Source organism: Acomys russatus, chromosome 24 (genome assembly GCF_903995435.1).
Source record: "Acomys russatus chromosome 24, mAcoRus1.1, whole genome shotgun sequence".
Lineage (NCBI taxonomy): Eukaryota > Metazoa > Chordata > Mammalia > Rodentia > Muridae > Acomys > Acomys russatus.
Window position 1 is genome coordinate 1,320,155 of NC_067160.1, and position 25,078 is coordinate 1,345,232.

The 25,078-nt window shown below is 34.2% G+C and overlaps 1 protein-coding gene and 1 pseudogene across 1 annotated transcript; both read left to right on the plus strand.

Annotated features, from left to right (window-relative positions):
- Positions 1-7,475: 7,475 nt before the first annotated feature.
- On the plus strand, positions 7,476-8,417 carry LOC127207166 (olfactory receptor 8K3-like). The gene has a single exon (XM_051166532.1). The coding sequence runs from the start codon at positions 7,476-7,478 to the stop codon at positions 8,415-8,417; it is 942 nt and encodes a 313-aa protein (XP_051022489.1).
- A 12,508-nt stretch (positions 8,418-20,925) lies between these two features.
- On the plus strand, positions 20,926-21,868 carry LOC127207177 (olfactory receptor 8K3-like; annotated as a pseudogene).
- The last annotated feature ends 3,210 nt before the right edge of the window (positions 21,869-25,078 follow it).

Sequence of the window (25,078 nt, forward strand, 5' to 3'; positions counted from 1 at the left end):
AATTTCAAATCCTTTCTTTGAAGTCTTCATCAACATTTCCTGGAGGCACAAGGAATCCTTGATATGTTAGGATAAAAATCTACAACCTCCAATTTATTAAACCACAATAACTCTATCTACATTCTATATGTTTTCCTCATACCAACAGTTAAGTTCAGTCTTCACCCCTCATCAAGGAAACAATTTTTTTAGAATAGAGCAAACTATTAGAGAAAAGTACATGAATGAAAATACAGATCTTTTAAGCCTAGTATAAATGGCTACATTTACATAATGTTCCCATATCCATGACTTGGGGACAATTATGAAAAGGTGGTCAGAAAGACCGTAAAGCCAGAGGGCTAGTCTTCTACTGGCATCAGAAGCTATATCCATAACGTCTATACCCATGAATCCAATTTTAGTAGGGAATAAAAGGTAATGGGGAAAGCTAGCATTATTAAAGTCTTTATTAATTATATTTTGAGTCATCTAAGAAATATAAAAATATAAATTAAGTCATTGCAAATGGAAAAGCACCAGTCAAGGAGTTCCAAAAGCTACATGTAGAATGTGCTTCCAAAATGCAAGTTTTTTCTTTAAGCCAGTACTCCATCCCTGTTCCTCATCATGTTTATATGTTGGGGAAGTCACTATGTTTAAAGATTGGCAATTAATTTAGTAATATAATCAGGTTTTCACTTTGGTCATCTGTATATAACAAGCTTTGTTTTACAGCTGTAAATTGATACCAAAAAGACAGGCCATACCCTCTTTTTCTGGTATGTGTGAAACTATTGTCATGATTTTCCAGGTTGCTATTAATATACATTTGGTAGAACAATTTATGCATTTTGTGATATTGCAAAAACTTTTCTTTTTTTTTTTAAATTTAATTTTATTAATTTATTCTTATTACATCTCAATGGTTATCCCATCCCTTGTATCCTCCCATTCCTCCCTCCCTCCCTTTTTCCCCTTACTCCCTTCCCCTATGACTGTGACTGAGGGGGACTTCTTCCTCCTTTATATGCTCATATTTTTTTTATTAATTTATTCTTGTTACATCTCAATGTTTATCCCATCCCTTGTATCCTCCCATTCCCCCCCGCCTATTTTCCCATTATTTCCCTCCCCTATGACTGTTCCTGAGGGGGATTACGTCCCCCTATATATTCTCATAGGGTATCAAGTCTCTTCTTGGCTACTTGAGACCTGGTGGCACTCAGAGCAAAAACTTTTCTTAATGAAATTCCAGGAAGTTTATTATTATATCTACATTATTTGAGAGTCTATTGGAATGCCTGGAAGTTATGAACATTAGGGAAATTTGATATTTACTATGACTCTGCCTATCTATCTGTCCATCTATCTACCTATCTTCCTATTTATTTCTCTGTTTACCTATCATCTAGCTACTTACTTATCTAGCTACCTACCTACCTACCTATCTAATTTTCAATCCAATAATCCCACTTATGTGAATGTTTTAAAGTATTGATAATAGGGTACTATTAATACTCACATGTTCCCTTCAGCATGTGTTACAGCTAAGACATTAAAATCTATTTAAATATTAATCAAGGATTAATAATAGAATGTAATTGTATATTGCAAATTATAAGTGTTTCTTAAATTTAAACTCACATTATAGCAATTCCTGGTGTCATAGCCTCTATTCAGATGTTGGGTCTCATTTTATAAACCTTTAGTTTACTAGAATCTATTAACTACACAAAATGAAAGGATATAGCATTTTATTACATGTACAAAATTATTCCCTCCTATCTTCCTTCTTACCCTATAATACCCTTCCTCTTCCAAGTTAGTACCCTTTATACTGTCATACTTTCTTTATTCGGTCATCTATTAATTTTTATTTATATAGGATCTTATCAGCTTCCTTAGTTAAGACTACTTAGAGGGACATGGTAAAAAGTATATTTACATGAAAATGGGCATCTTGACAATGTCTACATCATTGAAGAAAACATCTTTCATTCCCCAGCAACCATTAGCTACCTAAAGATCATCTAGGAAAGTTAAAGATTGATGAACCACTCCCCATTACATTACAGGATTTTTATGTTTCCGGTCTTAATCCAATTTTACATAGGTTATCTGTGCTGCTGTGAACTCATTGGCTTTTTCTATTTTTTTCCTGACTGCTCTATGAAGCGCTCACAGATACCAAATCAAATCAGTGTTCTCAGTTTTAAATGGAAAAGTTTGGGGTTTTTTTTTACATTTATTTCAGAAAACTTCATAATATATCCCACTTTCATTACATTGTCATAACTCCTTCAAAGACAAAGTAAATTTACTTGGTCTTTATTTTTTATTTCATTTTTATTTTCATTATTATTACTTTTTTAATTCTGTCCTCCAAGATTTTCCTTAACAATAATTCACAGCATGATATATTCACAGTGAGCAAAGTATACACAACCTGTGCATTTCTAAGTGAGATTAAGTATTAGCTACAAACTCCGAATACAAGGTCACAAACCAGAATACTTGGTAGCCTTGGATTTGACTTGACTATAAAGACTCACCCCTGTGATAGTACATAATTCTTTGCATCAAATTTAATGTCATAGCTATAATCACTTGTTGCTTTAACCATGGATATTAATTTGATAATTATAATTCCCCTTGGTGTGCATGTGAATACATACAGGAAAATGAGTACCTTTAGCATCTAAGTCTAAAATATGATGCAAGATCACAGTGAATAATTAATTGTACTCTCTCAGTGCTGGTAGACTCTTCACTGTGGAAATGATTCACATTTATAGTAAAAGATAAAAGCCACAGAGGGAACATGTATTTCTGTTAAAAAAAAAAAAAAAAAAAAAAAAAAAGGTAGACCAACTCGGAGTAGTGGTGCATGCATTTAATCTCAGCACTCAGGAGCCAGAATCAGGAGGATTCTGTTAACATCAGGAGGATGTTAAGTTCAGCCTGGCATATATTATGTGGTCCAGAACAGCCTCAGAGCTACATAAAGAAATCCTATCTAACAGAAAAGGCAAACAAATACGGAGGAGGAAAATGGGTGAAATACGGAAAAAATAAATAATTTAGAAAAAATTAAACATATATCTGGATGGTGGTGTGTGAGTGTATGTCTGTGATGTTTGTGCATGTGAGTGCTTGTGGGTGTGATGTGTGTGAGAGTATGTGTGTGTCTGTTTGTATGGGTGATGTATGTGCATTTTAATACTGATCTGAAAAAAGGTTAGTAAAATGGCATAATATTATTATATACTCATAAAAGTGAAACAAGTGCAGAAGCTGGTAACTTTCATAAATTATGTTTCACCAATGAAAACCTTAATGAAAATACAGAAAGAAAACACTTCCTCACTGCTGGTGGTATTCTTACATAAATAGGTAACCCTGGCAATGTGCAAGGGGACCCCTTGTTGATGGTGTTACCTGTAAGGAGCAGAAAAGATGACAGTCCTTTGTTCATCTTAGCTTGACGGCTTCCTTAGGGCACATAAGGAAAAATAAAGAAACTGTGGTACATATACACTATGGAATACTACTCAGCTATTAAAAACAAGGAATTCCCGAAATTTGTGGATAAATGGATTGAGCTAGAAATGATCATAATGAGTGAGTTAACCCAGAAGCAGAAAGAATCAAATGGTATATACTCACTTATATCTGCATACTAGCCCAAGGGGCATGTCCCACGAAAGCCTTCACTTACCAGGAAACTGGGACAGAGGGGAGGGCATCCTATTGGGACTCTAAATGAGAGACGCATGGGAGAACAGCAAAATAAAAGGATACAGAGGGTCCTAGAAATCTACAAGTAGAACAATATGATAGGCAGATTTGGGCCCAGGGGTCCTGCTCAAACTAAGGCACCAGCCAAGGACAATACAGGAGGTAAACTTTAAACCCCTTCCCAGATCTAGCCAATGGTCAGAATATTCTCCACAGTTGAGTGGAGAGTGTGATACGACTTTCTCACGTACTCTGGTGCCTCACATTTGACCATGTCCCCTGGAGGGGGAGACCTGGTAGCACTCAGAGGAAGGACAGCAAGTAGCCGAGAAGAGACTTGATACCCTATGAGAATATATAGGGGGACGTAATCCCCCTCAGGAACAGTCATAGGGGAGGGGAATAATGGGAAAATGGGGGGGGGGGGAGGAATGGGAGGATACAAGGGATGGGATAAACATTGAGATGTAACAAGAATAAATTAATAATAAAAAATATATATATAATGAAATAAATAAGAGGAATAGTAATTTGGGGAGACAATTTGTAAATTTCTGTTAACTTTATATGTGGGAAATCAAAGGATGACGACTAGATAAATGTAATGAAGCTGAATGAGTCAAAACATACCCCCTATATAAAAGAGTTGATTTTCAGAATGACACCCCAGTAGCACATAGCATAGCCTTCTCTAAAATATTTGTAAGCTGGTAGAATATCTTCATTACAAATACTTCACCAATGACAACTTAATGTGAATATTATTTAATGTTGATACCTGATAACAGATTTTAATATGTTAAAACTCATAATTAGTAGACAGTGTAATGACTCTCAATTTTTTAATTGAAATTCCATGCTAAATTTTAACATTCTACAACACACTTGTACTATGACATAATATCTGCTTTGAAAACTAAGTTCATAATAGTTTAAGGATACCCAGGGATATCAATCAATTAACTAGGACATTAAGGTACATAGGGTGCAGATGTTTTAAAAACCAAGGCTTAAAAAGTATTTTGAAACAAATAATATTACAAACCAATTGAGAGGCAATTATTTTAATTTCATGTCATCGACAAACTTCTTTTCCCGCATATAAAAATGATATGGACAAAAAATGAAAGCAAGCACTTGTGTTAAAAGCCATACAAATGATTGATAAAATCTAAAAAATGTATTTTATATCACTTAGTAGAGTTTGCTTATGTGCATTTGCATTTAATAAAACATACTGTGCTATAATAATCAATTGATTATAATTACTAAATTGGCATTTTTTCCTTTATCTGTCTCTAGAACTATTCCATTAATGATGTATCTATAGGCAATTGTTTCGTATTCCTTACTTCCCATGTACATGGTAATCTATTTCCCGCCTTTGTATATATTGTTAGTCTGTATACTTCATAGGAAAGACTCATAGTGGCTTTGAATTAGTGTGATATTCTCAAGATCTCACTGTGTTATGTTTTATATTGAAACTTCATTCCCTTTAAATTATATTATTTATCTTCATATCATTTATATGCCATTAGAGAGTAAACACAAGAGATATATTATTGTTGACTGAAAGTCACTGAAAGTGAAAGATGTTCTTCAGTACTTAAGAACTTAACTGTAATTTTGTGTTCATCAAATTGTCCTGTGTGAAGAGGTATGGCTACTTTCAGCCACCATAGGCATTCTGACTGAGTTAGAACATTTCATGCAGCTCATGTAACTGGAAACTTCCCATGTTTATCCTCACCACATGGAGCATTGCATTCTCCACATTCATCCATGGTACCATTCCTTGTATTGTTAAGATTGAATAATACTGTATTGCTTTGCATCACTGATTTTATTGTTCATTTAACCATGGTTAGATATTTAATTTGTTTTACCTCATGGCAATTACACATTATGTCACAATAAACAGGAGAGCACACATTTACCTTTAAGAACCTGGCCTCTATACTTTTTGATAAGTACTTATAAGTGGGAATATTGCTTTATACAAAAAAAAAATAACGAACAGTTGAATACAAATTAATCTGGAGAGTTTATAATCCCCAGATATCAACTCAATAGACTTTCAAAAATTTCGCTGGCAAATAATTATTTCTTTCCATCTCCTCAGGGAGAATCCTATGGCTTAAATATGTATACATAAGTAGATCTCAGAAATACAAGATAAAAACCCCAGGGAGAAATGAAGACAAGATTTTTACAACAGGTAACAAATTGTCACACAGAACCTGTAGTTTCATCATAAGGATATGTGGGGAGCATCTTTTGCTAGGGTCTCACTGTCTTTAATTGCTCATTTCTGATTATGATTCATTGTTTATTCTTTCTAATAGTCTATAATGTCTAAGTAGGAATATAATCGCTTTATTTATTTTATGTCATTTTTGAAAACATATTTGCCAAGGTTGAGAGAGAAAATGATATTAACTATCTTAGATATGTTGTTCTAAGAATACCTCTCTTTCTACCTCTTTCTTCCTAACTTTCTTTCCTAACACACACACACACACACACATACACACACACGTGCAAACTATGAGTATTTCCTCTTGACTAAGAGAGCTTGTATGCACCCCGTTCTTCATAACCAACTCAATTCCTCATCATTGCAGATCTAACAAAGTGGCTATACACCCATCATGTAGGATGTACATGCACACATATTGAAGGAAAAGTCTTTCAGGTTAGTATAAGCAATGAATGTTTGAAATCATTGTGTGCATTGTCTTTGTGAACTATGTGCAGGGAGCACAGATTCCCTGGATCATCTATATCGACTTCAGATTTTCAAGAGGCCATACTGTGACTTCTTCATATTATATGTGCCAAAAATACTTTATACATATTACCTTATTTTACCGAAAGAGAAGTTGTATGTCATTGGTCAGTGTGTCAGAGGACTGCAAGATTCATTTACAAATGCTTTGGTTGATTCAAATAAAGGTAACTCTGAGTGAGAGGGCCTATGACTAACATGGACTGTTACAGTAACTCTGGATGTTCCCCTGTACGTCTTAAAATTCTCTAGATCTACCCATGAAACTCAACTTGTGTGCATTTTTGAAACATTTAAGAAGGTGTATGCATTGTTATTGACATGTACCTTATATGTTATTACAAATATACAGTTAGTAAATGTCAAAATATATTGTGACCATTTCAGAAATAAAAGCAAAGGGAAAATAAATTTTATCATTTTTATGTAAATCCAAGCATCTAAAATTTTGAGGTTTTATATATAAAAATATATAATATACATATATGTTCATCTATACATATACATCTGGCTGTGTAGCAACATTCCTAGATCTTAAAAGTAATCGAGTTTGAGGCTGGATATTGCCTGTGCTATACATTTGATGTCTGAAGATGTTTGCTTCCCATATTAACTACTGTTAAACCATTAAACTAAAAAAACAGTTCACATGCCAGTTGGGGAAAGGAAGTCTTGTCGGCAAAGAATTGTGTTATTTTCTAATTAAATTCTTACTGTTTTAGAAAGATTTATATCAATATCTTTGTTTATTGAAAGATACATGTTTGCATATGTATGTGTGCAGATGTGCATAGAAGGGTATGTGCATCTTTTTAACAGGTGTATTTTCAAGAAGTGATTTGAAATGTTTGATACATTAAATTTAGTTTACTTTGAATAATAAAAATTGACAAAATGATAATATTTGAAATCTCTTGACCGTGTTCTGGTCTCTATTCCGAACTTGTTTTTTTAATAAACCCAGATGGAGAACCACAACCTCACAATGGTGACTGAATTTATCCTGCTGGGCATCACTGACCGCCCTGAGCTCCAGGCCCCATTGTTTGGACTATTTCTCATCATCTATCTGATCTCACTGGTGGGCAACTTGGGCATGATCATCCTTACCACAGTGGACGCCAGGCTGAAAACACCCATGTACTTCTTTCTCAGACATCTGGCTATAACAGATCTTGGTTACTCAACTGCTATTGGACCTAAAATGTTAGCAAATTTTGTTGTCAGTAAAAATACAATATCATTTAGTCTTTGTGCTACACAATTAGCCTTCTTTCTTCTGTTTATTGCTTGTGAACTTTTTATTCTGTCTGTGATGGCCTATGACCGCTTTGTAGCCATTTGCAACCCTCTGCTCTATAATGTCATCATGTCACATATCATATGCTGGGTGCTAGTGGCAGTCTCATACATTTACAGTGTATTTATTTCTCTTATAGTCACCATAAATATTTTCTCTTCATCCTTCTGTGGCTACAATGTCATCCCTCATTTTTACTGTGATGGTCTCCCCCTGATAACTCTGCTCTGTTCTAGTACAAAAGAAATTGAAATGATAATATTAATCTTATCTGCTGTTAACTTGATTTCCTCTCTTCTGGTCATCCTTGTCTCTTATCTGCATATTCTAACAGCCATTCTCAGGATGAACTCGGCTGAGGGCAGACGCAAGGCTTTTTCCACCTGTGGGTCCCACCTGACAGTGGTCACCGTCTTCTATGGGACTTTGATATTTATGTATGTGCAGCCTAAGACCAGTCACTCCTTTGACACTGATAAAGTGGCTTCCATCTTTTATACTCTAATTATCCCTATGTTGAATCCCTTAATCTATAGCTTGAGAAACAAAGATGTAAAATATGCTCTAAGAAAGGCAGGGAAAAGGATACACAGTAACTTCTCATAGAAGTCACAGGTTGTTACATGTTACCTTACTTCACAGAAAAAACACATATATGCTTTTTAAATTTCAGTGAAGGAAATACTAAAGAACTACACTTCTTTGAAGAAGAGAGATATTGTAAACAAGAAATGTGAAAAATTGAGTTATCACAGAAAAATTCTTTTAAAGTGTGTAGGCCTAAGAAGGTAACAGCATGCATGTGGTGTGTGGATGACGACAAGGACAGGTGTCTCGCCTAGTTTTTGGTTTTGTGATGATGAAGTTTCAGGATTTTTTGAGTTTTGTGAATTGGTATTTAAAATAAATTGTCTGGTGTTCTTGTGTATCTGTGCATTTATTTGTATGAAAATGAAATTTTATCATATTAGTATTATATTGTTATTTATATACATTTGGGTTTTCATATATATTTCTCTGAACTGTGTCAAAGATTTTTTATCATAATATCAAAAAAAGTTTATCATTTTGATAATAAGGTCCCAATAATATCAGAGCACACAGAATTTTATGTTCTTATTCTAATTCATCTCCTTTTAATATCACTTCATGTATGATCAAAATAGCAATAATTAATGCCATATACTTAGTGATTAAACAGTTCATAATTTCAATGTATCATCTAATATCATATAATTCTGTGTGTGGTTGTTTATGTTAGATGTCTTCAGCTTTAATGGCAGCTTTTAATATTTTATTTTGTAAGAGTATAGTTCTACTACTTTATAGTTATATGCATTATTATATACATTATATAATCATATAAACATATAATATAAAATATATTATATAAGGATAATACTAATTACTTAATTCCAACTCCCTGTATTAAACAATTTCATGTTTTCTTTCTTGATGTAAAATACATTTCTCATAATTCATATACTAGGTTTTGATTATTGAATGCAATGCCAGCACTATAATTACTTGGTAGGTATGGGAAGAAGAGTCAGGATTCCAAGGACAGCCTTAGATATATAGTTAGTCTGAGCTAAGTCTCGGCTTATCTAAATAGGATGACCTGAAAAATGAAAAAACCCAGATATATTAATAAAGGAATAACTTCTGGTATGGTATTGCTTGAAAACGTTTTCTGGGTTTGACACCAGAGACTATGTAACACAGTACTATATGTGTAGAACCAAATATTACTTAAAAGGTCTGCGGCAAAGAAAATCATCACGTGATAGTAAAGACTATTTTGTAAATTTAGTATTTAAATTGGATATGAGTAATGAAAATATGTCATTCCTGGCATGAGGGAATTGAGCCAGGATCTTAGCCATGCTTGGTCAATGAACAAGATCTCGAGGTGTATGAAACAATTATATGACATAAGATTTAACTAAGCAGCACGTAATTAGATATTAAAACATAATAAAAATTTAATTTAAAAGGTTTGCCAATTAGTTTACACACTATTTTATTTTAAAGGCTAAAACTCCAAATCATGTATGAAAAGCAATTCAGTGTCACAAATACTGTCGATAATAAGATCTAAAGGTTTTAAATGCTGCTCAAAATAGCTTTTATCTCAGAGAACAGCAACAGAAAGAACAATATTCTTGAAGCATTAAGGTTTTCTGTTTGTTTGTGTTTTGCTGTTCTTGTTTTGATTTGATTTGCAGATGTTAAATGGGAATTGAAACCTTCGTGCTCTGAGTTAGAGTGAACAACAGAACATCTGAAGTATTTTGGGAGACTGAAATCTAAACTTTCAGGATTAGGTTTAGCTCTGAGTTAGAGTGAACAACAGAATATCTGAAGTATTTTGGGAGACTGAAATCTAAACTTTCAGGATTAGGTTTAGCTCTGAGTTAGAGTGAACAACAGAATATCTGAAGTATTTTGGGAGACTGAAATCTAAACTTTCAGGATTAGGTTTATATTTTTGTTAAGTATTTTTCTACTTAGTAAATATGTTTGTTCTTGACTCTTTTGTGCAAATTATATATTTTTTTTGAATTTTGATTTATTCATAGTAATGCCTAGTGATTAAAATCAAGGTTTTACTGAAAGCATAGAAAGCTAACCTCAGAATTTACAATACTGAAATCAAAAGCAGATATCTTTTAAAATTTAGTGAATTTTCTGATTAATTACTATACTTCAAACCTTAAATACTCATAAATGCATAGAAAATAGCAAAATGCTTTTTATATTTGATGAGTTTAACAAACTATGTATTAGGTTTTGGTGTAAACACAAGCCAGGGAAGAAACCTTTAAAATCTGAATGCAGCAGGTAATCAATCCCTTGGGGCCTATAACCCTGAAAATAATGATTACCATAGATTCAGAACTGTTGTCAATAGACGCTCAGAGTGGGACTTCCTCACCACGTCCCCATCAATTCTTTAATTTTTGTCTGTAGTTCTTGTGCATGTAGTCCTCGCCACTTTAAGTTCTCGTGCAGAGCAGCCCAGGGCTACGTCAAGAGCACAGTTTGGCCATTATCATCCTCGGTTCCTGAAGCTTACATTGTCCTCATATCCAGACCTCTTCTGGAATGCTACCTTGCTAGCAATTGGTGTGATATAGATGTCATAGTTAGGGCTAAGTATTTTGAAGTATTTTATTTTCTAGGCTCAGAGAAGTTGTGGGTCTCAGTTAATCACCATTATTAGGGAAAAAGAAGTTTGCTCCTGTGATAAGTATGAAGAGACATACCTCTCCGTGGGCATAAGTCTTTGGAGCCCCATTAAGACTATGACTTTCATCAGAACCATCATACTAGAATCTTTCCCCAGGGTTTTGGCTTCCTAAATGCCACAAAGTATAATTTACATATTTCATGTGTTAGTTTTCTCTTTTCAGTATAGGCAAAGGTTATTGTATAGCTTAAATTCTGATATATTTTTCAAAGTTGTATAAACACTGCCCCTTAATTGTTTCCTGGGATGCCAATAAAGCAGCTTACAGCCAATCCCTGAGCAGGGGAGAGAATAGAGCTGCACTTCCCCTGAGGTACTGGGTAGAAAGGCATCAGCCAGAAGCCAACATGGTCAAACCACATATTGAATGTGTATTGTCAAGGTTCAATTACTAGATGAACATTTATATAAGATAGAAATGCGGATCATTTTTGGTGTTGCCTTGGAGAAAGATCATACAATGGCTTGTGTGCTCCATTTTTGAGAGTCTGGAGAACTAAAATATATGACCACGCCATAGGTTCATATTCAGAATGCCAAGGCGCTTTTGCCTTAAGTTCTGGAAATCATTATTCTAAGGTTATACATTTGTTAGAGATAGTAACTGTTTTGGAAATGCCATTGCAAATCAGGGCTGATGCCACTTCAGCATGCGTATCCATTGGAATAACACAAAGTATTAGAGATTATGACATGAAACCTGTTACAGATATAATTTACAATCCAATACATCATAGGAGTATGAGAAGAATTAAAAATAATTTTTGAAAGGTGGTCATAAAACAGAAAAGGAATATAGTATCTTTACAAAATAGATTAAATAACAATTTATTGGTTTAGAATTTTTTAAGGCAGAGAAGTAGAAGACCTGCTAAGATACACTGAGTTTTAGAAAAGACTGCTGGATTATATTAACATATACTGCTGAATTAGATCAGCATATAAAGTATCTAATTCCAAAATAGAAGACAGGAAACATGTTGTCTTGGGGAGGAGAATGTGCTTTTGTCTCAACAGTAAACAAAAAGTTATGTGTTCCATCAAAACTGTTGGAAATAAGATTTGACAGAGGGAGACCTCCTGACAATCTTGGCTGCAGACAGAAGGAAAGAAATCAAGAAGACCAAATGTTTGTCTTTCATGCTGAAAAACTGACATATTATGTATCTTATTAACATTTTATTACTGTAAAACACACCAAATGTATAAGGGGATAATTGGTGGTTTCCAGAATTTCTGGAGATGCTTATCTAGTTTAATGGTCTGTCTCTTTTTCATGTTTAATATCAGAAAAGTTTGTTTTTGTTAAAGGATCATCAGATTCACAGAGAATATAGACAACACAATAGATGCCACATTCAGCAAGTTTCACTTTATGCACACAAAAGTACAAACAAAAATATCAGCTTTAAAAAAGATGTTGAAAAAAGGTTTCCATTGTCCTTTATTTAGAGCCTAGTATATCTACTTTTCTCACCTACTGTGTATTAGTTTTTTTTTTTTTCTTTTAAGGAAAAAAAAGCAGGGCATGGAGACACAGGCCTTTAATCCCAGCTTTCAGGAGACAGAGGCACATAAATGTCTCTGAGTTCAAGGTCAGCCTGGTCTACAGAGTGAGTTCTAGGACAGTCAAGAGCCAAGCCTGTTACACAAAGAAACCAAAAAAACCTCCTCCAAAAAAAGGCCCTGCATTTTTTATATTTATAGATATTGCTTTCTTATAATTTTCACTATGATGTGTAGGAGGTGCAGAATTGTGCTTTCTCCAAGTATAAGGTTAATTTCACTGTGTCCTGTATCACAATAGGAAGAGGAGCTTGTGTTGGCAGAACAGGAGGATGATCTGTCTCCCCCTGATTCCTTCCAAATGCCTTCTTACAATATTGTGGATTTTGCTATGAATTTTATACACCATATCCAAATGTATATGCAATAAGGAATAGTTAAATTTTTTATAAGTATTGCCTACTCTTGGGACCTTTTCCCACATTGAATGCATTTTATTACTTTTGATCAATGTTCATAACAAATATTCATCTGAAATTCTCTTCCTTTTGGAGTCTTCATGTGACTTAGGTATTAGGGAGACTGTGACCATGTAGAATAAGTTTTGCAATTATTCTTTTCTTTCTATTTTGCACCATAGTTTGAGGAGTATTGTTATTATCTCTTCTTTGAAGTTCTGGTGGAATTCTGTGCTAATGTCACCTGGTCCTGGGCTTTTTTTTTTTTCAATTGGGAAGTTTTAATGATTGCATGTAGTTTCTTAAATTTTATAAATATACTTAAATTGTTTACCTAAACTTAATTTAACTTTAGTAAATGTTATTTGTCATGAACATTATCCATTTCATTTAGATTTTCCAATTTTGTGGTATACAGGTTTTGAAATAGGACCTAATGAATCTTTGGATTTCCTCTCTGTCTATCATTAATGTCTCATTTTCATTTCTGATTTTGGTAATTTGTACACTGTCTCTTTCCCTTTTAGCTAGTTTGGCTAAAGTTTTGTCTATCTTGTTGATTGTCTCAAAGAACCAATTCTTGTTTCATTGATTCACTGTTTTGTTTTCTTTGTATCTAATTTACGTGTTTTCATGTCGTTTTTGATTCATTTTGGCTGAATGTCTGTTTTATTAGATGTTAGAACGGCTATTCCATCTTGTTTCTTGCATCTGCTTACTTGGAAAATCTTTTTCACCCTTTAACTCTGAGGTAATGTCTATCTTTCTTGCTGATGTGTTTCTTGTATGTATCAGAACAATAGATCCTGTTTTCTTATTCATTCTGTTAGTTGTGTCTTTTTATTGGGGAATTACATGCATGTGGAGGTAGTGTGTGTGTGTGTGTGTGTGTGTGTGTGTGTGTGTGTGTTTGTGCGTGCGTGTGAGTGCGTGTTCGCATGCTTCCTTTCTATTGGTTTTGTTTCTGTAAAATTATTTTCTGTGTTTTTTTGGGGGGTGTAGTTAACTCCTTGTGTTAAAGTTTTCCTTGTAGTATCCTCTGTAGGGCTCTATTTGTGGAAAGATATTGTGTAAATTTGGTTTTGCTATGGACTATCTCATTTTCTCCATCTGTGGTAACTGAAAGTTTTGCTGGGTATAGTAGTCTGTGCTAGTATCTGTGGTCACTTAGAGGCTATAAAACATCTGCCCAGCCCCTTGTGGCTTTTCAAGTCTCTCTGGAGAATTCATGTATAATTCTAATAGGGCTGCCTTTATATGTTACTTGGCCTTACTCCATTATGCTTTTATTATTCTTTTGTTTATTCTGTACATTTGGTATTTTGAGTATTATGTGGATGGAGGATTTTCTTTTTGGGTCCAAAAGAACCCACAAACTCTATTTTCTCCTCTTCATGTTTCTTGCATGTTTGTAAGCATCTCTTTCTTTGGGTTAGGGAATTTTCTCCTACAATGTTGCTGAAAATAGTTACTGGGCCTTTGAACTGGGAATCCTCTTCTGTTCCCATATTTTGTTAGGTTTGGTCTATTCATAGTATCCGGAATTTCCTGGATGTTTTGCTTTGGGAACTTTTCAGATTCAACATTTTCTTTGATTGATGTATCAATTTTTGTCTTTCATATCTTCTCCACCTGAGATTCTCTTGTCCACCCCGTTCATTCTGTGGTGATGCTTGCATCTCTAGCTTCTGTGCTCTTACCTAAGTTTCCCATCTCCAGGAGCCCCTCAATTCATATCTTCCTTATTGCATCTATTTTCATGTTCACTTCCTGAACAGGTTTATTCATTTTCTTCACTTGTATGATTATATTTTTCTTTATTTCTCTAAAGTATTTATTCATTTCCTCTTTGAAAGCCTCTATCCCCTTAATGGGATTGGATTTAAGATCAATTAAGATATTGTTAAGGTATCAGGTCATGCTGTAGTTTGATACCTGGATTCTAGTGCTACCATATCGTCCTTTCTTTCTTTCTTTTTTTTTTTTTTTTTTTTTTCTTTTTTTTTCTTTCTTTTCTTTTTTTTTTTTTTTTCTTTTTTTTTTATTAATTTATTCTTGTTACATCTCAATGTTTATCCCATCCTCCCATTCCTCCCCCCCCAGTTTCCCATTATTCCCCTCCCCTATGACTGTTCCTGAGGGGGATTACCTCCCCCTGTACATTCTCATAGGGTATCAAGTCTCTTCTTGGCTACCTGCTGTCCTTCCTCTGAGTGCCACCAGGTCTCCCCCTCCAGGGGACATGGTCAAATTTTTTTGTTATCATGCTGGCCTTTCATCATCAAGTGATCCCTGATGTCAGCAGGTCTCTGGAAATGCAGGCAGTGGTCTGGGTCCAAAAATGGAGTGCAGGGTAGGAGGTGCAGTTTATGGCCTTTGGGAATCATTTAGGCAGGAGACTGTGGATAGGAATTCTCATTTGGTAATCCCTGATGACATAAGGCCTCCAGGAATATAGGCAGAGATGTGGGCATGGAAATGGTGCACACAGGGGACAGGGCAGAGCTCTCTGCTGCTGGGCATTCTTGTGTAGGTCTTAAATTTCTTATTTTTTGGACCAGCAGACCTCCTAATACGCAGACAGAGCTGTGGTCTGCAAAATGTAGTACACAGGGCATCTATAACTATTCTTCTACATCTTTGTCTACTTTTGAAAAGCCATGTACTTATGTGTAATATATATGTATTAAAATAAAATTTTAAATATTAAAAATAGAAAGAATTAGACTTATATTATGTATAAGCTTATAAAAATTTCTTAAGCAATTATAATTGAAGTCTGTTAATAATATGAGGTTTTACTTAGAAAAGGTTGTCTGATAAGCTAGGATGGAGAACCACAAATCATGGTGGTAACTGAGCTGTTCCTATTGGACATCACATATCACTCTAAACAATAGGCATCGTTGTTTAGACTTTCCCTCATCAACTATCTGTTCTCAGTCAAGGGCAATTTAGGCATGACCCTAATTACCACGGTGAACTCCAAGCTGTAAACACCCATTTCCCTTTTTTTTTTTTTTTAAAGATATGTAGCTACTAGAGTTCTTGGTTATTTAACAGTTATTGGAACTATAATGTTAAGAACTTTCATTACAGATCAAAATATTGAATCTTTAAGACTTTGTGATACATAGTTTTTTATCATTTGTTCATCATTTATGAGCTTTTTATTCTCTTGTAATGTCATATGTCCACCATGTGTCCATCTTTAAACCTCTGCTTTTATGGTCATCATGTCAAAAAGAGTATGTTGGTTAATGGTGGCAATCTTTATCACTACTGGACAACTGTGGCTATTCTAGTCAAAAAATGTTCCCTTTGTCTTTCTGTGTATACAACGTTATTGATAATATTTTTTGAGACAGAATTTCTCTGTGTAGCCTTAGCTGTCCTTGACTCACTTTGTAGAAAAGGGTGGCTTCAAACTCACAGAGATCTGCCTTCTTCTGTCTCCCTGAGTGCTGGGAGTACACCTGTGTGCCAGCACACATAGCTTCATTAGTCTTTTCTAATGAGACATTCTTCCTTTGTAATTTTGGTGTGTTCAAGTATACACAAGATTGAAGCAATAATATTGATCTCTTCATCTCTTGTAGGCTTTGAAGTTTTTAAAAACAACTTTATTTGGGGTTCTTTAATGCTTACACCTCCCTTCCAACACTCCTCTGGATAGGAGAGACAAGAGTTTAATGGGTACATGAGAAGTAAGCCTTTTAGACTCAATTCCTTTGAAGGTTTCACTAGCATAGTCAGCAGGATTCCAGCAGACCCATTAAAAAGCAAACCATCAATTCAGCAAAGGTGACAGGAACTGCAGCCAGAACCCAGAATCTAGAAGCATTCTCTGGAGCATTTCTCTCTAGGAGTATCTCAAAGTGGAGTGATGAACAGCCAAAACCCAAGGCCAAAAACGCCAAGCCTCTTATTCTGGAGCATGTATATATATGTATGTATGTATATATGTATGTATATATATACAGCAGTGAGAAGTGAGAAGTGATAAGGATTGCCACCATTAACCAACATACTCTTTTTGACATGATGGCTAAATGTGTGTGTGTGTGTGGCGGTGTGTGTGTGTTCTCCTCTCAGAGTTTGCACTAGGATATTTATCAGGTGGCAAAAGTGCTTCATCTTCTAGTGAACAAACATCATCTGTTCTCTCACAAATCAGTTTCCAGTGCAAATACACTGCACACATGAATTTGCTTCACATCCCACACTTGGGATCAAAACAAAAACATATTTATATACATTACAATCCTTTAATTGGAAATTTTCTGTTCTAGTTTCATGCAGCTCATGTAAATGGAACCTTACCCCATTTATCATTGCTTAATTGAGGATAATTTCTTTCAGCACGGTGTTCTTGATGTTTATCTGTTACCATTCCTTGATTTTTAAGGTAGAATGATACTCCCTTGTTTTGTATAAATTGTATAATACTCTATTGGTTTGTATAAATGACTTTATGTATTCATTCAGTCATGTTTAGATATTTCATTTTTTTAATATCTTGGCAGTTACACATTATGTTGTAATACACAGAAAAGCACACATTTATATTTTAGAACCAAGCTTCAATACTTTTTGATAAGTATTTGTAAGGAAGAATGCTGGCTTATACAACAAATAAGAAAATCAGAATTGAATACAAATTGATCCTGAGTGTTTACAATCTCCAGGCATCACCTCATTAGACTTTAAGAAGTTTGCTGCCAATTATTAATTTCTTGCTATCTCCTCAGGGAGAGTCTCTATGGTTTAAAAGTACACACACACACAAAAAAAAATAGATCTCAACAACCCAAGCTAAGTACCACAGTGGGAAATGAAGTCAGAAATTTCACAGCAGGTAACAAACGGTCACACAAAGTTCTGTAGTTTAAGTATTAAAAATGTGGATATCATATTTTCTTGGGTTTTACTCTCTGGAGAAGTCATTGGTTACTCAGTGTCCAGTCTTTCTAGTATTCAACAATGCCCTGGCTGCAATAGTGCCTCTTAATTTCTCTACTTTATGATATTTTAAAAATGCTTTTGCTAACATTGAGAGGACAAATGCACAAACACATACACACACACACATACATACACACATACACAATCAGTCAATTTTATAACTAGAAGGGTCTAGAAGAAAAAAGGCACATAGTAAATAAAACAATGTAATTATTATTTAGAGAAAAGATTTGAGAACAGAAGAGTAAAATATATCATTATGTTTTCTTTCTAGTCCTAAATTATATTTGTCTGAGAATTACTAAGTATCCTCTACAAAAGTTATCCTAAAGCCAGAGTGGTGAAGCATCTGGGATGAAGAAAATGAGTATTCACAGAGTGTTAGGGGAGAGAGAAATTAGAACAATATTCGATGATATATATACGAAAATACGATAATAAGCCATTTATGTTAACTCATCTTAAATAATTAAAACTTTAACAATAATTTTATAGAAGAAAGGAATTGATGTAACTGCTTTATAAACTTCAATATATTTTACAATATTTCTTTATTCACTTTTTAGTTAGTTATTTGCTTGTTTGTTTATTGTATCCAAGTGCATGTGTGAAGAGATCAAAGGACAAGTGATTGTATCATTCGTCCCCTCCAAAATTGTGTCCTCTTGTTGATACATAGATCCCCACACTCAGGTTTACCTAGGGAGTGCTGTCTGTCTCTCTAACCAATACCCTGATGCCTTTGATGATGAAAGTGGAATTTGTATTTCATAATGGGTGTGAAACCATTACTCAAAAGTCAAGAGATTCCTCATAATACCTTATGACAAAGGAAAAGGTTCTTTCCCCATTTTTTTCATATTCTTTCTTTTATTCTTTTGGGTTTTTTTTACAGGGTTTCCCTGTGTAGCCTTGGCTGACATGAACTCACTTTGTAGACCTGGCTGTCCTGAAAATCAAAGAGATATCCCTGCTTCTGTTTTACCAAGTGCTAGGCTTACAGATGTTCGCTACCATGCCTGGATAGAAAGTTTTTTATTTTTCTTTTTTGAACTAAGTAGAATTAATTTTTCTTAGGTTGTAGTTTTGAAAAATAGCATGTAAATAATCAGTGAACAAAATAAACAAAATTTAAAATGTTTTTCTTTTTATTGAGTCCTAAATCTCTTTAGAGGAAGATATTTTTCTGTCATCACCTCTAAGGAAACTGTCTGTGCTTATTTTTTATTTACATCATTGCAAATAAAAACAATATAAAAGGGACAATGTTAGAAATTCTTCAGTTATACAATAATTAATATTTATACATGCTTAATATATGAAGAGTATATATGTTGAATGGAATAATATCAGGTAACTATACTTTGAAACAAGATTGTAAGTGAGTGAAATGTAAATTAAATATAATAGCCTGTACACAGAGCAGTCTTTCCTGGAGGATTTTTCTCCCACTTATCCAGAGACTGCAGTTTCTACATCATGACCATTGTAAATCATTTTGTTTCTGGTTTTACTCAGAAACCAATGACATATATACGTTTTTACAAAAGTAATAATTGTTCACCTTCTGTGACTTCCTTTCTGGTGCATTGAAATTAGTCAGTCATGCCTTATTACAATGTGACCTATGTCAGGTTTGGAAGATGTTCCTGGTAGCTAACAAATAGAACACTCCTTTTGGTCCTCATGTACATCTGTGCACATGCCATTTACTGCACTGTTTTGTTTTGTGGTATCTATACCACAGTTAATGTTTTATCCAGCATAAAGGATCAAACATCTATCACAATACTGGACAGTTATATTTTGAAGTGTTATTGATAAAATGTACACTGTTGCAGTATAGTATGTCTTAATCAATAGAAGATATTAATAGTTCATGAGCCATCTTAGTAAACTATCTTAATTTTTTTCAAATTTCTTTTTTTTTTCTAGGTTCTTAGATGTAACTTGTGTCTGACTCACTACATAAAAACAAGTTTTGTAATAATAAAAAGTGTTCTTGCAAGGAAATATTAATATATGTGAAGATTATTGAATTTTTGTTTTTTATTTTCATAGGCTTTATTTTCCCTTTTATTCAAAATAGTTTTTCCTCACATAATATGTTCTCATTAGGTATATTACTATATTAATGAATAAAATATTATTTCCAAATTAGAAGAAAGTAGAAATTTTTCCTCATGAAATTTAAAGCTACAGATATTTTGTGGATACACTGTTTTCATGACTCTTTTTTTCTTCATCATTTTAGATATAACAATGAAATTAAGATCCTTTCATGCATGGTATACATGCACATTTATAAGGAAAAATCTTTCAGGTAGGTTAGTGCATCTGTGAATGTTTGAAATCCTTGTGTTCATTGTCTTGGTAGGCTATTCTTGAATCACTTACTTCTACTTCAAATGTCCATAAAGAAACCTAATTTTATGTATGACAAAAAAGTATTTCATACATTTCAACTTAATCTTTCAAAAGAATATTTGTACATGCTAGATAGTGTATAAGAGGATTGCACAGATTATATTACATGCTGTTTGGTTTCACCAAATCAAGGCAATTTGAGTGTAATGTCTAACATTATGTATCTTAGTCTGACAGATATGGATGTGATAACAACTCAGATGTTTCATTTTTACATGTTATGATTCTATATGTCTACACATAGAACTATAGTTATGTGCCTCTTTAGATTTTGGTAGCTATATGTACCATTACTGGCGTTCATCTTATACGCTATCACAAGAATCACATGTTTGCATATATGTGAATCTATACATGTGCAAATAGATTTAATTTCAAAATAAACTCAAATATCTAGAGATATTTAATTAAATATAGTTTGAATAATAAAAACTCATAAATGACATTTGAAATTCATTGACTGTGCAACGATCTCTACGCAGAACAGATTTTCCCGTAAACCCAGATGGAGAACCACAACCTCACAGTGGTGACTGAATTCATCCTGATGGGCATCACTGACCGCCCTGAGCTGCAGGCGCCATTGTTTGGGCTGTTCCTCATCATCTATCTGATGTCACTGGTTGGCAACCTGGGCCTGATTATTCTTACCGTAGTGGACTCCAGGCTGCAAACACCCATGTACTTCTTTTCTCAGACATCTCGCTACTGCAGATATTGGGTATTCAACAGCTGTGGGACACAAAATGTTAAGAAACTTTCTTGTAGATCAAAATACAATATCATTTTATTTTTGTGCTATCCAGTTGTCTTTTTTCAGTATGTTCATTGTTAGTGAGTTTTTTACCCTCTCTGCAATGTCTTATGACCGTTATGTGGCCATCTGTAAACCACTCCTCTACAATGTCATTATGTCACAAAGAGTATGCTGGGTCCTGGTGGCAGTCCCATACTTTTACAGTGTATTTGTTGCTCTCATAGTCACCATAAATATTTTCTCTTCATCCTTCTGTGGTCACAATATTATCAGCCATTTCTACTGTGATGGTCTCCCCTTAATATCTCTGCTCTGCTCAAATAAAAGAGAAAGCGAAATGATAATTTTAATCTTATCAATTATTGACCTGATTTCTTCTTCACTGATCATCCTTGGCTCCTATGTGTTCATTCTCAGAGCCATTGTGAGGATGAACTCTGCTCAGGGCAGACACAAGGCTTTCTCTACCTGTGGGTCCCACCTGACAGTGGTCACTGTCTTTTATGGCACTCTGATATTTATGTATGTGCAACCCAAGTCCAATCACTCATTCGATACTGACAAGGTGGCATCCATCTTTTATACCCTAATCATCTCTATGCTTAATCCCTTGATCTACAGTTTGAGGAACAAAGATGTGAAATATGTCCTTAGAAAGACAGGAAGAACAATACGAAGCTTATTCTCTTAAAAAACACATGTTATTAAAGGTTATCGTTCTTTAAAACAAATAAACATAAATTCTTTGTAATTTTCAGTGACTAAAATGGGAGAAAACAATGTTTCTCTGAAGAGAAGACAGTTTAAGAAATAAAGTATCACAGAGGAATTATTTCAAAGTATATAAATTGAAAGAGAGTAACAATGTATTTGTTGTTTATAAGAACTAGAAGAACAGGTATCTTGGATGATTTACATTAGCTTTGTGAATTGAACCTTATAATAAATTTCTTGGTTTTCAGTTATACCTGTGTATTTATTTGTATGAAAATGCACCACAGATCTTTGTTATTCAACTGTTGGACCCAAATTGTTAAGAAAATTTATTGTGAATAAAAGTACAATATCATTTTATACTTTGCGCTATCCAGTTGTCTTTCTTTATTATGCTCATTGTTAGTGAAGTTTAATTTTCTCTGCAATGCCTTATAACCATTGTGTAGACATCTGTAAACCACTCCTTTACACTGTCATTATGGCACAAACAGTATGATGCATACTGGTCATTACTCCCTACCTCTATGGTATAATTAACTTACTTCTCGTTAACAAAAACTTTTCACGTTAGCCTTCTGTCACTACATGTCACCAGTCATTTCTACTGTGTTGCTCTCCCCTTGTAATCTTTGGTCTGCTCAAGTAACATGAAATAGAGTGATATTTAATATTCTCTGCTTTTTATTTGCTCTCTTACGGGGGTTATTGTGTACTATCAACTCATTCTTACAGCTATTCTCAGGATAAACTCTGTTGAGAGCAAATGGAGGACTTTTGTCTCATGTGGGTCCCATCTTACAGTAGTCATTGTTTTCTATGGAACTTTGATATTTATTCATTTGCAGCTTATGTCCACTTGCTCCATTGACACTGAAAAAGTGAATTCCATTTTTATAGCCAGGTTATAAATATGTCTAGCCCCTTAATCTGTAGTTTTAGGAACAAAAGATGCCCTTTGAAAAAGTGTGGAAAAGCTGCATAATATTGTCTTGTAGAATTTGTATACTGTTAAATGTTATCCAAATAGAAAATAGTGACATAGGTATCCATAAGGGGAAATTTTTAAGGTATGCTTTTTAAGAGGAATCATAAACACACACACACACACAAACACACACACAAAATAGCAGCACAGAAACATCACTTTAGAGTGAAAGGACAACAGAAAAGCTAACTGGGTTAAATTCTGTATGTGAGCAATGAGAATGAAAGCTGTCAGGATATTTAAATGGATATTGTATTTTGGTTGTCACAATAAATTATTCAGTGTTAACACGTGTCTCTACTTTACTTTCTACAGGTACACTCTATATTTTAGTATGCTTACACTTCTATGAGTCGATTTAAAATCAAAATTGATCATTATATCAAGAGGTGAAATGTATTGCTTAGGTATTAAGGCCTCACACATATTAAAACACTCATCTGCCTCTATTCCACCCAGACAAATGCTCTGATCTTTCACTGCAGCCTTATTTTCATATGAGTCCAATAGTTCATCTTAGGTTAATATGTTTATTGATTAGATAAAAACTAGTTTTAATCCATCACTTAATTTTATCTTATTCAGAGCATATGTATATGTTTTATAGAATGATTGTGGTAGATGGACGAGGTTCTATAGGAATGACTGTAGTATTTAACTTTTCTTCTATTATCAGTTTAATAATATCTCCTTGCTATCTATTTCTCTTCAATTGATAGGCTTTGTTTTCCTTAGATTCAACAAATAATATTTGTTTAAGTCACATGCTCTAGATTTAACTATAAAATACAATGTCTCTCTTACAATGTGATGTAAGCAAGATCAGAACTTCAAGACTCGCTTTTGGTGCACAATTAGTTGAGGCCAATCTAAGATACAAAAGATGATTTTTAAAATGTTACACTCATAACATTCATGAAGGAATTGCTTTAAGTTTTGCATTACATTGAACTATGAATAAGCCATCAGAGCCAAATAAACAAAACAGCAGCTAAATGGTGTGAGTTGAACTAAAATATGTTCTGTGGCAAAGAAACATCATCATAGTGCAAATATTAATTGCAAATAATACTTTTTTATAACACATGTAATTATTTAAATTTTGCTTTCTCTGAGATAAAGATTGAGCCATATCTTTGAGCATGCATAGCAGATACTTATGAGTTTTGCTGAACCATATTTCTAGCCTAAAATCATACAGCTAATATAAAATTAATATACACAGTATATACTATTAATACTTACAAAAACTAATTAATACTTAAAAATTTTGTTAGTACTTTGAACATGCTTTTACTTCTAAAAAGAAAAATGGCATACATATTTGAAACACTGACAGCACAAGTGATCACGGATTTATTGATATAATAGTTTGGTTTTCCTTTTTATGGTGGCATGTTCTTGTGAATGCAGGTGTCCAGAGAGGCCAGAAATGGCTTAGGGTACCCTGAAAGAGGAGTTACAAATGTTTGTAAGCTATCTATTGTGGGAATTCAGCATAATTTCAGATCCTCTAAAGAGCACTACTGTGAACATAGTTCCCCTTTTCTTGGGAAACTGTCCTTTTTTTTTTTCTTTAAAAATTTTTAGTTATTCATTTTATATCTCAGTCATAGCCCCCTCAAGTCTCATCAGGACTTTGTTCCCTCTTTCACAGAGTCCTGGCAAAGTAGACACACCAAGATGAAGTAATAGAATGGCATGCAACTGAGATCATGTCATAGATAACCTCCTTCTCCTTTCTGGGGGACCCACATGGAAGCTAAGCTGCCCATTGGGTATGGAAGTATAGAGGGTCTACGTTTAGTCTATGCCTGGTACTTAGTTGGTGCATCAGTCTCTGCAAACCCCTCTGCACCCGGGATAGGTGGGATTCTTAATCTTCATTTCCATCTCCTGCCCTCTGGGCCTGTCTTTCTCTCCCACCTACCCCCCACTCTTTGACACAGCTCCCTACACTCTGCTCAATGTTTGATTGTGAGTTTTGTTTTCTCTTTCAATCCATTGTTTGGCAGATTCTCTCAGAGCCATGTTACGCTCTGGTCTGCAAACACAGTACAGAGTCATCTATAGTGTCAGAGGTTGGCTCTGTCCCATGGAGTGTCAGGTTAGGCCTGGCATTGGTTATACATTCACCATGATAGAATAGATAATATCTCTTCAAGGTTGCCAAGTGTCTTTTGATTACATATTGGTTTT

Coding starts and splice junctions, on each gene's coding strand:
- LOC127207166 (XM_051166532.1), top strand. CDS start 7,476: ATGGAGAACCACAACCTCACAATGGTGACTGAATTTATCCTGCTGGGC.